Source organism: Pan troglodytes, chromosome 19 (assembly GCF_028858775.2).
Source record: "Pan troglodytes isolate AG18354 chromosome 19, NHGRI_mPanTro3-v2.0_pri, whole genome shotgun sequence".
NCBI classification, from domain to species: domain Eukaryota; kingdom Metazoa; phylum Chordata; class Mammalia; order Primates; family Hominidae; genus Pan; species Pan troglodytes.
The window spans coordinates 25634822-25651147 of NC_072417.2; the positions used below are offsets into that span (position 1 = coordinate 25634822).

The 16326-nt window shown below is 44.2% G+C and overlaps 1 protein-coding gene across 39 annotated transcripts in view; it reads right to left on the reverse strand.

Moving 5' to 3' along the window:
• Nucleotides 1-16326, reverse strand: part of ATP6V0A1 (ATPase H+ transporting V0 subunit a1) — a 63983-nt gene that overhangs the window by 13315 nt on the left and 34342 nt on the right. For 19 of the 39 annotated variants that reach the window (XR_010152862.1, XR_010152861.1, XR_010152854.1 and 16 more), the window contains 7 exons: nucleotides 14787-14926; nucleotides 14074-14228; nucleotides 13548-13638; nucleotides 10203-10321; nucleotides 8325-8541; nucleotides 7944-8051; nucleotides 1657-1764 (listed from right to left, as the gene is read on the reverse strand). Coding sequence is in view for 19 of the 39 variants with exons in the window: in XM_001165063.6 (XP_001165063.1) it covers nucleotides 1657-1764; nucleotides 7944-8051; nucleotides 8325-8541; nucleotides 10203-10321; nucleotides 13548-13638; nucleotides 14074-14228; nucleotides 14787-14926 (938 nt within the window). In the remaining 20 variants the exon portion in view is untranslated. Of the gene's footprint in view, nucleotides 1-694; nucleotides 713-1656; nucleotides 1765-6371; nucleotides 6447-7943; nucleotides 8052-8324; nucleotides 8542-10202; nucleotides 10322-13547; nucleotides 13639-14073; nucleotides 14229-14786; nucleotides 14927-16326 lie in introns of all 39 variants that reach the window. The other 20 variants (XR_010152858.1, XR_008540383.2, XR_010152860.1 and 17 more) reach the window with 3 other exon arrangements.

The window sequence follows — 16326 nt, forward strand, 5'->3', positions numbered from 1 at the left end:
AGATGTGGCCTGAACAGTTAGCCAACTTGCTTTCCAGTCTCCGTTATTCTCTATGTGGCTGATATAATATGAACTCCTTTCACACAGATGGATTATTTCCTTTGGGATGCATCTGGAAGGCAAAGCCTCCTTTTGAAAGCTGTCTCCCTCTCACCTGGGTCACATGGAGGTAGAGCTGACCCCGAGAAGGGTCCACCACTTCTAAGTTGAAGCATCATCAAGCTGAGGAGGGCAGCAGGAAGAGGCCGGCTCAGACAGGGAGGAAGGGTAAGGTTTGCTCACAAGCACTAGGAGGAGCAGGGAGGAAACGGCTACTCCCGGTGGCTGGGAGTAGATCAACCACAACATCACAGGAGAGGAAGGCAGAGGCCAATGGGACTTAACCCCCAAGAGGAGTCACTTCAAGAATGCCAGTGAAGACATTACTTGTAGCTCCTTTCAAAGCCATTCTCAGAGGTGTTAAATCAGCAAAGTCAATGAAACAAAGACAGAGGTGACCGACATGAGATGCAGTTAATGGAGATGAGCTTTTTAGAACACAGGCTCACGAACTGGTTTGAAATGGCCAGTGAGATGCAGAGGCACAGGAGTCATGTGTATGGCCCCAGGGTGTGGCAGGGTCAGCAGAGTGATCACAAGGATGGGAAGAGAGAGGCCCGGATAAACATGAAGGCAACGCCAGCTTTCATCTTACCACTTCGTCCTCGGAAGGCTTGAAAACACAAATTTACACTTAGTGGGGAGCCACGCCACACACAAGGTCACAAGTTAGGAGCACAAGGCTACTGAATGCTTCTTGGGGAGGACTGTTCATGTTAAATGGGCTAGCACATTGGAGGCAGGCCTCCTCAGCATATACACAAAGCGAAATCAGCAGGAATTTAGAGCATTAAGATACATATTTTTTAAAGGCATCCACAACCCTTGTGATTTCTTTTTTAAAAAATCATATATAGTGAAAGTGGTCAGACAGACTGAAAAGTCCAACTTGAGTCCTCAACTCCTATTTTATTTGCTTTAAAAAGAACATAATGAGTAGATGAGATTTAATAGTTCAGTTCAGAGGCTTTGTGCTACAAGGGGTCAGGCAAGGAGAGTGGGCTTGGAGGTGGTATCTTAAGGAAAAGTCTAGTTTGGCCTAATTCTCTCTCTCCCTGTAAAAAGTAGGCAAATGACACCAAAAAAGCTCAAACAAAATATCTGCAGCAAGAACACATCAGTGGTGTAGGACTTCAAAAGTACCAGTGATTATAGCTGGTCAGTAATGTAATTGGAACGATCCTTGGAAGGGTCAATGGATGAAGAAACTGTGCTTAGTGACCTGTGTTTCAGGTCATAAGAGCTGGGATGCTGAGGCCTGCTCTGCCTCAGGTGAGAGAGCAGTCAGTAATGGAGACCTGCGTGCAGAGCACTGCAGGCAAAATCTGGAATTCAAGACAGGAGCAAAACTGCTGCGGGCTCTGGGGGCAACAGCTGGAGCTTAGGGCAGGGCCCACTGGAAAAAGCTGTGGTGCCCTAAGAGGTCCAGAAGGCAGGCTGAATATTAATTAGTATTTTTATTTTTCAAGGAGAAGACTGGAGTGAGGTCTCTTAGGTACACAAGACTAGGGCTGACCCGAGGTGGAAGGAGAGAAAGCCCACACCACGGGATCTTACCTCGTCTGCGTCCTCTGAGTGGGTGGAGAGCTGGTCATGCTGAATAATCTCAGCATCCTCCTCTGTCGGTCCGTTGCCCACCCTGATCCCACCAAAGTTGAGAGTTCCCTACACAGATGAACAGAAAGAGTAGAATTTGCCTGGGCTTTAACATGACATTCTGTGAGGTGGGAAGGGCGATGGTTAGTAACACAAACCTCAGAAAAGCATATGTTTAACAACAAAAACAAAACCCACTGACTGAACGGCTAAGTAAAATCAAACAACTGATCCACCCCAACCACCGCCTCCCCAGCCCCAGCCCAACCTACAATTACCACCTTACCCTGCTTCAGAGGAAATATGCAGTTCTGTCTGCTGTGCCAAGAGGCACCAGCCTCACCTGGGTCAACACTAATTGAGAATCCTGCTTGAATGAAAACCTTAATACGAACAGATTCTCACAACAAGTAAAGGCTGCAAGGGCCTAAGCTTTTCTGGCCCTAACGATTAGACTTTCTAAGAGGAAGGGGGGCCAAGTGACATTGTGATTGTACCCTAGTCTGATAAGCTTTTAACAGGAGCCCAAGAATTCCAGCAACTTCTTCCAGAAATGTACCATGTCTCTGCCCAGGAACAAAGAGCTTCCAAGGTCAGAGAAGGAAAAAAAAGCTTAATGTACATTCACTTGTGGCTAGAGAATGCTGAGCTTAAAAAGATGAGATGGGGCTCCTTTTCTTCAGCAGAGAGCTCTGGAATGTTAGAACAATTCTTCCACAGGCACGTGGGCAGACGCTGACGGGGCATTTGCTTCTTCTGAGTTCACAAGCACAGTCTTTTGTAGGGTCTCCAAAAGTAGATTTTAAAGTCAACTTGATTTGAAAAAACTTGAGTTTTTCCAAACCCAAAGCAAAAAAGACTCTGGGAAAAAAAACCAGGCAGAAATGAGTTAAGTCTCACAGATCCCAATTAGTGCTAACCTGCCACAGCGTGAAAAGGAATTTAAACAGCAGCCCCCAGAATCACTTCATATGGTTTCTGTCCAGGGGGCCAAACAAGGCAAGAGCTCAAGGGCAGCTCTCCTGCAACCTGGCCTTCGGGCAGCAGCATGAGTAGTGTGCAGGAGGCCTGCGCAGCTGCCCTGCGCTCCTCATCCTCAGCTCCACCTCCTGGTGTGCCATTTTTTGCCACAGCTCTCGTCACAGTTTAATGCCCAGCTCAGATCTAATTATTTGCACAAATCCTCCCTCCTACTCTAGCAGTGGTCCTTAACATGCTGGTCAGAGAACTAGTTGCATTAGAATTACCCCAAAAGCTGCATTTTAAATAGAAATTCTCATATACTACTCCCAGAAATTGTAAATTTAGTAGTTCTGGGGTGGGGCCCAATAAATCTGTATTTTAAAAATATATTCCCAAGTACAAATTGTATAATCATTGTGAAGGGTTTATCAAAATTTTAAATGCATGAACCCTTTGAGATTCAGCAATCCCACTGCTGGAACATCTAGGCTTGCAAAACTTTGGCAAGGTATATGGATAAGGGGCTGGGCGCGGTGGCTCATGCCTGTAATCCTAGCATTTTGGAAGGCCGAGTCAGGCAGATCACCTGAGGTCAAAAGTTCGTGATCAGCCTGGCCAACATGGCGAAACCCCGTCTCTACTAAAAATACAAAAATTAGTTGGGCGTAGAGGTGGGCGCCTGTAATCCCAGCTACTCTGGAGGCTGAAGCAGGACAATTGCTGAAACCCGGGAGGTGATGGTTGCAGTGAGCTGAGATCGTACCACTGCACTCCATCTTGGGCAACACAGCGAGACTCTGTCTCAAGAAAAATAAAAAAAAGACATATGAAAAAGGATGTTCCCTGAATTGCTGTTTGTGATAGCAAAGAATTGGGAACAACCAACACATCCATCAAAGAGATAATGACTTTGGCATGTCCAGTGGAATATTCTATGGAATTCTAGGCAACCATAAAAAAGAGTGATAGTCAGCTGGGCACGGTGGCTCACACCTGTAATCCCAGCACTTTGGGAGGCCACAGCGGGCGGATCACAAGGTCAGGAGTTCGAGACCAGCCCGGCCAACATGGTGAAACCCCGTCTCTCCTAAAAATCCAAAAATTAGTCCAGGCACAGTGGCTCACACCTGTAATCCCAGCACTTTGGGAGCCTGAGGCAGGTGGATAACGAGGTCAGGAGTTCAAGACCAGCCTGGCCAACATGGTGAGACCCTGTCTCTACTAAAAATACAAAAATTAGCCGGGGGAGGTGGTGGGTGCCTGTAATCCCAGCTACTCAGGAAGCTGAGGCAGGAGAATTGCTTGAACTGGGGAGGCGGAGGTTGTAGTGAGCCAAGATCGTGCCACTGCACTCTAGCCTGGGCGACAGGGCAAGACTCTATCTCAAAAAAAAAAAAACAAAACAAAAATTAGCCAGGCGTAGTGGTGCATGCCCATAATCCTAGCTACTCATGAGGCTGAGGCAGGAGAATTGCTTGAACCTGGGAGGTGGAGGTTGTAGTGAGCTGAGATCGTGCCACTGCACTACAGCTGGGTGACAGAGCAAGACTTCATCTCAGAAAAAAAAAAAAAAGTGATTATCACTATGAAACAAACTTCAAGATACACTAACTTTTAAAAAACGTAATAGATCGAGAGGCAGAACAGTGCCACAGTTTAAAACACAATTTCTCATGTGTCTTTTTCTACATGCATAGAGCACACACACACCTATCAATAGAAGACAGGCAGATATCTGTCAGAGGCAAGGCCCCCACCTGTTAACAATGCCCCCTGAAGAGGAGGACTGTAGTGGGGGCAGGTGGTTTTCTTCTTAGTTAGCACTATATGCATTCTCTAGCCAAGTGCACCTATTGCTTTATTTTTTTAATGTCAGTAGGGGATTGTCAGGACCATGAAATTATGGGCCACTTTTATTTCTTCTTCCACTTATTTGTTTTAATACCCTAAGAAACAAATTCAAAGTCTACCAGGTGACTGTGATGTGCAGTCAGACTTGTGGGCCACCAGAGCCTGGACACCTCCAGGTCATGCACATATTCCACCTGGCAACCCTCAGAAGGTGGACTGAAAATGCAACGAAGGGCACAGGAGGGGACTCCTGCATATCCTGGGCTGGGTTATAGGATATAGGAGGAGGGCTTCAAGGTTCAAGGCTCCCAAAGTAGAAGGCCATTTCTGAAGCTTTCTCCAACTAGCAGATAAACTGAGCAGCAGACAGGTTAAATCTCCCAGCCAAACACTAATAAGGATCTCTTCAGAACACAGGAATGAGAGTTACAGGAAGGGGGATGAGAGACACATGTCAGCAGAAAAAAGAAAAGAAAAATTAAACTGTGATATATCACTCACAGACAACCAAGGGGACAAAGAACAGAACAAAACCAGATCACTGTTCATATCCTCAGCCCTCTGGGGTCAAAAATCCAGAGACTTTCTTGTAGACTGATCATCCTGATGCAGGCTGCTCTCCAGGAACAGATGTTTGGCTAAAGAACCAGTGGGGTAAGAAGACCCTATGAATGTGCAGGTTTCCAAACAGGGGACTTTTAACTTAGAATTTATCACAGAAGAAGTTGCCAGACTTAAATGCATTAAGATCTTGTCAGAAGCACATCTTATATATGCTAAGACTAGCAGAAAAAAGAGTATGTGTTAAGGACATTGACAATAGGTAATATGTGTTCTAAAGGTTTGTTAAATGTCTTACAGGGAAGTCCCTACTTGAAAATGTATTTTAAGCAGCAAGATTAAAATTTTTTCTGACTCAAAATGTCAGCCCTTTTAGACTAGTTCCAGAAGGATGACCATAAGAAGTTTTCCAAGTTTAAAATCATCAGAAACACTTAATGAAGGAAATGGTTATCCATCTAAATCTTTCATTTTATTTAAAGAAGTATATGCTTCGAGCACATAGAAGTAATGCGTAATCACTACTGGTGAGACTTTTACAATCTTACAGATTCATTCATAACTTAGAATATATTAGGCTAATATATTTGTGCATTGTAAGATTTTATTTAAAAGATGTTTTTAAGGACAAATATTCAAAGTGCTGTTACTGAATCTTGAATTAGTATCAGAAGAGGGAAGGATCAAGACAGATCACTTTGGTTATGACACCAGATGACAGTACACACGACACATCGGAGAGCAGAGGTCTCACTGGAACAGCTGAGGACATGTGAGGTCTTCTGAGTTTCTCACAAAAAACTAAACATGTATAAACTTTCACTTTCAAAAAGAAGGTAAGTTACTACTAAAAAAGATCAAATGTCCAAGCATCACTCTAAAGTAGAACTCTAAAGTGCAGGGAAATCAATTCAAGAATCACAGAGATATTCTCGCTTCCATGCTGAAAAATCATCCAATACATGGTCACAAAATACAGACATGAAAGTGGGTGAGTCCAAGAGCTGTCATCTTGGATTAAGATGATGGGACTCAGTGAGGGTACAACAAGCCACTTTGTTGCCATGGACATGCCTGTACTTACATTTTTGAATAGAAACTTAGTAGACCAATGCTAAAGATGATGCCAGAATCTATTCTTAAGAGGTGGAACTTCTGTCATCGTCTCAGTGAGTAACAAGGACATATTTCCCAAAAGTACACATGTCCCATGCTCTCAATTTAATTAAAAAGAATTCTGCTGCACTGTTTGCCACCTCTTTAAATGAAATGTGATGGTTTGTTGGTTTTAATTCACTCACTGTTGCAGCCGCTGCTGCCTCTAGTCCCTGTTGGCTCGGGTTTGGGCTGACTGGGGCCTCCACAGGTTGCCCTTCCTGATAGTGAATGGAAGAAAAGAGGAAGGGGAAAGAAAACAAAAGAGGGAGGGAGTGAAGTGGGGAGACGAATGGAGGGTACATGGAAGGATGAAGATGGTCAGAAAAGGGAGAAGGAGGGTCTTGTAACTCAGCTGCTCTCCACAGGAGTCATCTAACAGCCGTTTAAGAGTCATGCAACAAGATCGTTTGGGTTTTCCCAGGCAGTGTAAAGTAAGTGCTATTGGATACCCAGAAATTATGCATGATACTGAACATCTAGCAAATTTAACTCTGTGTGTGTGTGTGTGTGTGTGCGTGTGCGTGTGTGCGCAGAATTCATATACACACAGACATTAAGTAAACGTATATACATATGCTGCTTTTTAAAAAGAAAAAAAATCAACGTGCTTTAAACCAAACCTTTTTCCCAGATGTTTTGGTCAGTGAAAGTATCACAGTCTCATTTGAAAGGAAAATGTCTCAATGTCAGTCCTGTGGTTGCCCAGGCAAACCGCATGAGTGAGTTTACCCGTCTGCAGCTCTTGCAGCCTTGCTTGGCTTTGGCTGATGCTACATCTAGACAGGCATAGGCCTACATTTTCCTGAGCGCAGCGTGAGCAAAAGCATGACCAGGAAAGGTAAAAATTTGTGACTTTTCTCTCCTCTAGCTACTCAAAGCTGAATCCAGATGTCTTGAGCAGCAGACATGTTTCTCTGACTTGGCAGGCCCAGTGCTCGTGCTGGGACATAACACAAATGCGTTTTGTTTGTTTGGTTTTTTGTTTTTGAGACAGAGTCTCACTCTGTCCCCATGCTGGAGTACAGTGGCACAATCCTGGCTGACTGCAACCTCCGCCTCTCAGATTCAAGCGATCCTTCCACCTCAGCCTCCCAAGTAGCTGGGACTACAGGCACGTGCCAACACGCTTGGCTAATTTTTGTATTTTTAGTAAAGATGGGGTTTCACCATGTTGGCCAGGCTGGTCTCAAACTCCTGACCTCAAGTGATCCACCCACCTCGGCCTCCCAAAGTGCTAAAGTGCTGGGATTACAGCAGTGAGGCAGTGCGCCCGGCCACAAATGCGTTTTAATAGTATACAGATTTGTGGCCGGGCATGGTGGCTCACGCCTGTAATCCCAGCACTTTGGGAGGCCAAGGTGGACGGATCATGAGGTTAGGAGTTCGAAACCAGCCTGGCTAACATAGTGAAACCCCGTCTCTACTAAAAATACAAGAATTAGCCAGGTGTGGTGGCGTACACCTATAATCCCAGTGACACAGGAGGCTGAGGCAAGAGAATTGCTTGAACCTGGGAGGTGGAGGTTGCAGTGAGCCAAGATCGTACCACTGCACCCCAGCCTGGGGGACAGAGCGAGACTCCGTCTCAAAAAAAAAAAAAGAAAAAGAAAAAGAATATATAGATTTGTGCACAATTAATTATATCCACTGGGGAATTGCCTTGATCTTGAACAAAACAAAAGTCTAGTAACTTTTAGCAATAGAAATACACCTACCAAATGCTTTCTCCTCAAATACTGATGGCGAAGGACCAATGGTTTAAACAGCAGCATCCAAGGTACACACAGTAGTGCAACCACTACCAGGAAACACTGAATTCCTTTCTGCAGAGTAAGAAGAAGGACAAGGTACGTCATATAAAAGTCTACCGATCACATACGCAGTTTCCAAATATGGCACAAATTTCCCCCAACAGTACTTTCTTACTAATCTATGAATAACACTATCCAATTTCTCAAAATAATTATCACATTTTGTGGCAAAGCCCTAGAATTGTCCCATAGAAGGGCAGTTATAAATTTTTTAGGGTCAGAGAAACATCTGGCTTCCTGATCAAGTATAATCATCTCAGACAGCCCGCCTCTGGGCTGACGTACCTGTCCAGAATACAACATTGAATAACCAGACTCTGGGTAGGAAAAGAGGAACATGTTTATGAAATGGATCAGAAGGCTTGGTGCATTCTCAGAGGTATGAGCATCATAGGCCGTCCACTTGTAAAAAATAAGGATAACCAAATAGCCAAACAAAGAGGTCATGAAGATTATTTCAGGAATAAATCCAAAGTAGATATTCAGGGGCTTCTTGAAATAGCTAAAAAGGAGAGAGAAAAAAATGTTAAGGGTAAATGGGCCTAGGGCCACTCCTACACTGAATGGAGTATTCACTAGATTTTTCTACTTAATACCCCCTCAATTCTGTCTTTATCACTTTAAGCAGCAGCAACTAGAAGCTGGAGACAACAGAGACAATGCAGGATTAACTATCACGGTCAAACTTTTGAACCTTGGTTTTGTTTTGCTGTTGCTTTTTCTTTTTTGAGGCAGGGTCTCACTCTGCTACCCAGCCTGGAGTACAGTGGTGCAATATTGGCTCACCGCAGTCTTAACCTCCCTGGGCTTAGGCGATCCTCTTACCTCAGCCTCTCGAGTAGCTGGGACTACAGGCATGCGCCACCACACCCAGCTAATTTTTACATTTTTTTGTAGAGATGGGGTTTTGCCATGTTGCCCAGACTGGTCTTGAACTCCTGACATCAGGTGATCTGCCCGCCTTGGCCTCCCAAAGTGCAGGATGACAGATGTGAGCCATTGTGCCAGGCCTTAAACTTTTGAACCTTGAACGGCTCCAATACCATCCCCACCATTCTCTCCATGAGAAAGAGAATGGAAAAATCTAGCACATTTTGAGACCACAGTTCATAACTTTTTTTTTTTTTTTTTGTAGAGATGGGGTCTTTTGCCGTGTTACCCAGGCTTGTCTTGAACTCTTGGGCTCAAGTGATCCGCCTGCCTTGGCCTCCCAAAGTGCTGGCATTACAGGTGTGAGCCCCCACACCCAGTCCACAGCTAGTAATTTTATGTGAGTTGCACATCAAGGAAAAAAAGAGACCTCACTTATTTTGATGAAAATTGCTCAAGTTTTTTTCAAGTATCTTTACTGGAACAGTAAATTGTTAAAGGACTAATATTAAGTCTAATTTAAGACCATCAACATTTTTTTTTTTTTTTTGAGATGGAGTCTTGCTCTGTCACCCTGGCTGGAGTGCAGTGGTGTTATCTTGGTTTACTGCAACCTCTGCCTCCTGGGTTAAAGCAATTCTCCTGCCTCAGCCACCAGAGTAGCTGGGATTACAGGTGCACGCCACCACACCCGGCTAATTTTTTGTATTTTTAGTAGAGACGGAGTTTCACCATGTGGGCCAGGCTGGTCTTGAACTCCTGACCTCAAGTGATCTGCCCGCCTCATCTTCCCAAAGTGCTGGGATTACAAGTGTAAGCCACTGCACCCGGCCAGACCATGAAATTTATTTATTTATTTTTTTTTGAGGCAGAGTCTCACTCTGTCGCTCAGGCTGGAGTGCAGTGGTGCCATCTTGTCTCACTGCAACCTCTGCCTCCCAGGTTCAAGCAATTCTCCTGCCTCAGCCTCCCGAATAGCTGGGATTATAGGCGCATGCCACCACACCTGGCTGATTTTTGTATTTTTAGTAGAGACGGGGTTTCATCGTGTTGGCCAGGCTGGTTTCGAACTCCTGACCTCAGGTGATCCACCGGCCTTGGCCTCCCAAAGTACTGGCATTACAGGCATGATCAACCGCGCCTGGCCACACCATTAAATTTTTAGAAAAGCGCTTCTATAATGTAGAATGAGGTTCTGAGTTATTAATCCCTCCCCAAAGATGTCATGATTTCTTTACGCAAAAGCATTCTCTAAACTATGCACATTCTTATGACAGAAATGGAACAACTCACATATGGTTGAACAGACTCAGGCTGACTCCAAACAGCATATGGATGATACCAAGGATAACAGACATCTTCATCTTAAAGGAGTTCAAGAAGGTCAGTTTATTGGTAGCAATGTTCCAAATCTGTCATAACCCGAGAAAACAAATAGGTATTATAAAGAATTCTCAAAGGGAAAAATATTCCTCTGTTTAAAAAACAATTTTTATTTATTTATTTAGAGACGAGTCTCGCTCTGTCGCCCAGGGTGGAGTGCAGTGGCGTGATCTCGGCTCACTGCAAGCTCTGCCTTCTGGGTTCACGCCATTCTCCTGCCTCAGCCTCCCAAGTAGCTGGGACTACAGGTGCCTGCCACCACACCCAGCTATTTTTTTGTATTTTTAGTAGAGACAGGGTTTCACCGTGTTAGCCAGGATGGTCTCGATTCCTGACCTCATGATTCGCCCGCCTCGGCCTCCCAAAGTGCTGGGATTACAGGTGTGAGCCACCGCACCCGGTCGACAATTTTTATTTATTAATCAATATTATTTATTATGGAAAATTCTAAACAGATACTTAAGCAGACAGGATGGTATAACAAACTCCCAGGCACCTATCACTCTGCTTTGACAAAATTTTTTTTTTAATCTTGCTTTTGAGGAGAATGCTTCAAAAATTAACATCACCTTATAGTCGTGAAAAAAGATTACTGCCACTCACTCATCTCCACATTACTACAAAGTAAAGTCCAGATATCATGTCATTTTACCTGTAAATATTTCAGTGTGGATGTCTAAAAGGAAAAGACTTATTTATTTATTTATTTATTTATTGAGATGGAATTTCGCTCTTTTTGCCCAGGATGGAGTGCAGTGTTCATGATCTCGCTGACTGCAACTTCCACCTCCTGCCTTGCCTCAGCCTCCCAGGTAGCTGGGATTACAGGCACAGGCCACGATGCCCAGCTAATTTTGTATTTTTAGTAGAGATGGGGTTTCACCATGTTGGCCAGGCTGGTCTCAAACTCCTGACCTCAGGTCTGGCCTGAGGCCTGCCTCGGCCTCCCAAACTGCTTGGATTATAGGCTTGAGTCACTGCGCCCGGCCAGTAAGGCTTTTTTTTTTTTTCTTTTTTTTTTGAGATGAACTCTCGCTCTGTCGCCCAGGCTGGAGTGCAGCGGTGAAATCTCGGCCTATTGCAAGGTTGGGTTTTCACCCTGTTAGCCAGGAAGGTCTCGATCTCCTGACCTCATGATCCGCCCGCCTTGGCCTCCCAAATTGCTGGGATTACAGGCGTGAGCCACCGCGCCCGGCCAGGACTTATTTTTAAAACATGACCACAATATTGTCATCACACGTAAATGCATTAACAATGATTTTTTTTTTTTTTTTTCTTTTAGATGGAGTCTTACTCTGTCGCCCAGGCTGGAGTGCAGTGGCATGATCTCGGCTCGCTACAACCTCTGCCTCCTGGGTTCAAGCAATTCTCTGCCTCAACTTCCCGAGTAGCTGGAATTACAGGTGCTGGCCACCACGCCCGGCTATTTTTTTTTGTATTTTTAGTAGAGATGGGGTTTCACCATCTTGGCCAGGCAGGTCTTGAACTCCTGACCTCGTGATCCACCAGCCTCGGCCTCCCAAAGTGCTGGGATTACAGGCGTGAGCCACCGTGCCCAGCTAACAATGATTCTTTAATATCATAAAATATATAGTCAATATGCAAATTTCTCTGATCTGTGTCCAAACCATTTTTTTTTTTTTTTTTTGAGACAGGGTCTTCACTCTGTCACCCAGGCCGGAGTGCAGTGGCGTGATCTCGGCTCACTGCAACCTCTGCCTCCCAGGTTCAAGCTATTCTCCTGCCTTAGCCTCCCGAGTGGCTAGGACTACAGGCGTGCACCACCACACCCAGCCAATTTTTATACTTTTGGTAGAGATGGGGTTTCACTATGTTGCCCCGGCTGGTCTGGAATTTCCTGACCGCAAGTCATCTGTCTGCCTCGGCCTCCCAAAGTGCTGGGATTACAGGCGTGAGCCACCGTGCCTGGCTTATACATTATGATTGTAGATATATCTCTTGAGTCTCTAAACTACAGGTTCTCCTTCCATCTTTCCTTTTTCATTCATTACAAAATTTCTTTTGAAGAAATTGGGTTGTTTATCTTACATATTTTCCCACAGTCTATGTTTTGCTGATTGTAGCCCTGTGGTGCTGTCATTCCATCTATTTTTTTGAGATGGAGTCTTGCTATGTCCCCCAGGCTGGAGTGCAGTGGTACGATCTGGGCTCACTGCAACCTCCTCCTCCCAGGCGCAAGCAATTCTTCCACAGCCTCCTGTAGCTGGGACTACAGGCATATGCCACCGTGCCCAGCTAATTTCTGTATTTTTAGTAGAGATGGGGTTTCACCATGTTGACCAGGCTGGTCTCGAACTCCTGACCTCAAGTGATCCACCTGACTCTGTGTCCCAAAGTACTGGGATTACAGGCATGAGCCACCTCGCCCAGCCTGTATTATTTTTTTCTTTTCCTCAGCAGTCAGATGCCCTGTATTACATTCTTGCCGCCACTCCATTTTTACAGCACACAATAAAGAAGACTTGATCATACTTAATTTGCCTAAGCATTTGAAAAAAAAATTAATTCTGGGATAAGTTTTTGTAAGTTTGTAAATATAAGAATGCAAGTCTAAAATCCACAGGAAAAATATATTTCTGCTTTGCTAAAATGTCTGCTAAAAATAAAAAACCAAACTAAGTAAGCAGAAATAAATTAAGAAATGGGAAGGAGTCTTGAAAAATCAATCTTCCCAGAGTCGATATTATTAACCACCTCAGAAATAAGCAGCGCAGGGAAAAGTATGTGGCTCCTCAAGGCACTTGGGTCTCTTATGGCTTAGAAGTCCTCTGAATACATACATCAAGGTTTCCCAAAAATATGTCAACGAAAACCCACATAACTATTTTTGTTTGTTTGTTTCTTTCTTTCTTTTCTTTTTTTTTTTGAGACGGAGTCTTGCTCTGTCACACAGGCTGGAGTGCAGCTTGCTCACTGCAACCTCTGCCTCCCAGGTTCAAGCGATTCTCCTGCCTCAGTCTCCCGGGTAGCTGGGACTACAGGCATGCGCCACCACGCCCGGCTAATATTTGTATTTTTAGTAGAGATAGGGTTTCACCATGTTGGTGAGGCTGGTCTCGAACTCCTGACCTCAGGTGATCCCACCTCCTCGGCCTCCCAAAGTGCTGGGATTACAGGCATGAGCGACCATGCCCAGTGAAAGCCCACGTAACTATGTATCTTCATTTTAATTCTCTTGCTTCAGGGTTAGTGTTAAAAAATTTGAGGTTACATATAGGAAGGAAGTCCTCTTACTGGATCAATGCCAAAAGGGTACGGTCCACCAAACACTCCAGGGAGGGCTGGGTTCAGCTGTAGAACAGGGTTCCCCCGAAGCGTCTCTTCACTACCATGACAGGGAAAAAGTCACATTATTTTTGAACAAGAGAGGGAAACAAGGGTCCAGAAACTGACCCCAAAATAAATTACTATAGCTATCTTGTCTCTTCAATAAAATGGGAGGGGAAAAATAAAGAGGAGAGACTAGCAGCTGAGACTGAGGGATCCAAAATGACAAAAAGAAAAATTAAACACACAAACACACAATCAAGTAGGGAACTGGGGAATCTGGTTTTAGTTTCCAAAAAAAAAAAAAAATCATTTCTAATCTTAGTTCCTGGATACTTGCTGAACAAATCACAAAGCAACTCACAGTGTGGAGCATGAATGAGGAGACACTGTCACCACTTCCTAAAGAAGTGTCAGTTTACCACTTGTCTTAAAAATCAGGGCTGCACATGAAAGGAATAAGCTTTGAATTTTAGCTTCTTCTGCAACTTACGTCCAATTATAAGTAAACATCGGCCGTACACTCCAGGATGACCCAAAGATATTAAGAGACTTGGAAAAGCAATCATTGTAGATGAGGCCAGTGTACATGGAGAACACACCCATCAATAAAATAATGTATCGACCACTGAACACAGTGCTAAACATCTGGGAACCAGAAGAAAGAAGGAATGAGAATGTACTCACTGCAGCTCACATTGTGACAATGTTATTCAGAATATACCTGCCCCTTTCTCCAGCACTACTTTACCCCATCCTGATTCAGAGAGCTTGAAGTAAAAACCAAAATACAATGCTAATGAGACAGTCACTTTCACAGGATGTGGCCTCTATTTTTTTATTAGGTTGGCACAAAAGTTACTGCGGTTTGGGCCATTTCTTTTGGCGGCCAAAACCGCAATAACTTTTGCACCAACCTAAATAATTTTTATTTTTTAGAGATGGGGTCTCACTATGTTGCCTATGCTGGTCTCGAATTCCTGGGCTCAAGTGATTCTCCTGCCTCAGCCTCCAAGTAGCTGGGACTACAGGCACACACTACCACTTCCAGCTTGCACATGTCGTCTTTGGTGTTAAAATGAACATAACTTCTCTACTTCCTTTTGACAAATTCATGGATAAAAGACTTCCAGATCATAGTTTTCATAATGAATGCTTGGGAAATTATAAAATTTCAGTTCAATGCAGATGTAACTTAAACATTACCTCATTCTCATTCTTCTGGGAAAGGATCCGGCTCTCCCTCAGTACCATCCACACAGCAAAAAGGGTCATTAAAATGCCATGACCAAAGTCTCCAAACATCACAGCAAATAGAAAAGGGAACGTGATAATAGTATACGGAGCTATGAAGAAACCAAAAAAAGAAAAATACAAAGTACATTAAACCATAGCAATTCCACAAATATTACATTCTTTTCCATACCCCCCACCTTTTTTTTTTTTTTTTTTTTGAGATGGAGTCTTGCTCTGTCAGCCAGCAATGTCTCAATCTTGGCTCACTGCAACCTCCACCTCCCGGGTTCAAGTGATTCTCCTGCCTCAGCCTCTTGAGTAGCTGGGATTACAGGTGCCCACCACCATGCCCAGCTAAGTTTTGTATTTTTAGTAGAGACAGGGTTTCACCATGTTGGCCAGGCTGGTTTCCAACTCTGACCTCAAGTGATCCACCTGCCTCGGCCTCCCAAAGTGCTGGCATTACAGGCGTGAGCCACAGTGCCCAGGCTTCCATAATCTTAAGATCAATATAAGGTGACTTACTCCCCAGCTGCCAGACAGACAGGACTCTCAGAGAAAATCTTTCATGGCAGAATCAACACATCTTCACAAAGTAGCTAATGAAATTTGAGCTACTGATAACTTTTTTAAAAAGAGAGATGGGGTCTTTCTCTGCCACCCAGGCTGGAGTGCAGTGGTTTCATCACAGCTCACTGCAGCCTGCAACCCCTGGACTCAAGTTATCCTCCCACCTCAGCCTCCCAAACAGTTGGAACTACAAGTATGTGCCACCATGCCCGGTTCATTTTGTTTTAAAATTACTGATAAATAATATTTTTTTAGACGGAATCTCACTATTTTGCCCAAGCTAGTCCTGAACTTGTGGCCTTGAGCAATCCTCCCACCTCAGCCTCCTGAATATCCGAGATTACAGGCATGAGGCACTGTGCCTGGCAGCTCTGATAACATTTCAAACAAAGAACAGTGGAAATGAAGGTGTAACCTTGACAACATTGGTTTGTTCTCTGACTCTCTTGTAACTCGTGGGACCCTGCTCCCAGGGCAGGCCAGCTGTCTTCTCTTTGTGCAGCAACCATGTCCCAGTGGTATAAAGCTAAATATCAGATAACGTACAGATGGAGAGAGCCCAGAGCAAAGCAGTTCTTGCATAGGGCTCCAACTGAAAATGAATACTCACACTCTTGATTTAATAATTAACTCTCCAAATATAGGAGAAATCTGTGTTGTACCTAAAGTGGCCAATACTTGCTACATTTTTTCTGTCTAACCTTGGAACAGGGAAGCCAAAAAAAAAGCCATTTAAAAATATCAGACATCTTAGAAGAAACATTTTGCTTAAAACAGTTCCTGCAAATGATTTGCTAGAGAAGTCCAGGTGTTTTAGGGCTGTGAGGGCACATGAAAGAATCCAGTCTCATGAACTTTTTTTTTGAGACAGAGTCTTGCTCTGTCACTCAGGCTGGAGTGCAGTGGCACAATTTAGGCTCACTATAACTTCTGTCTCCTG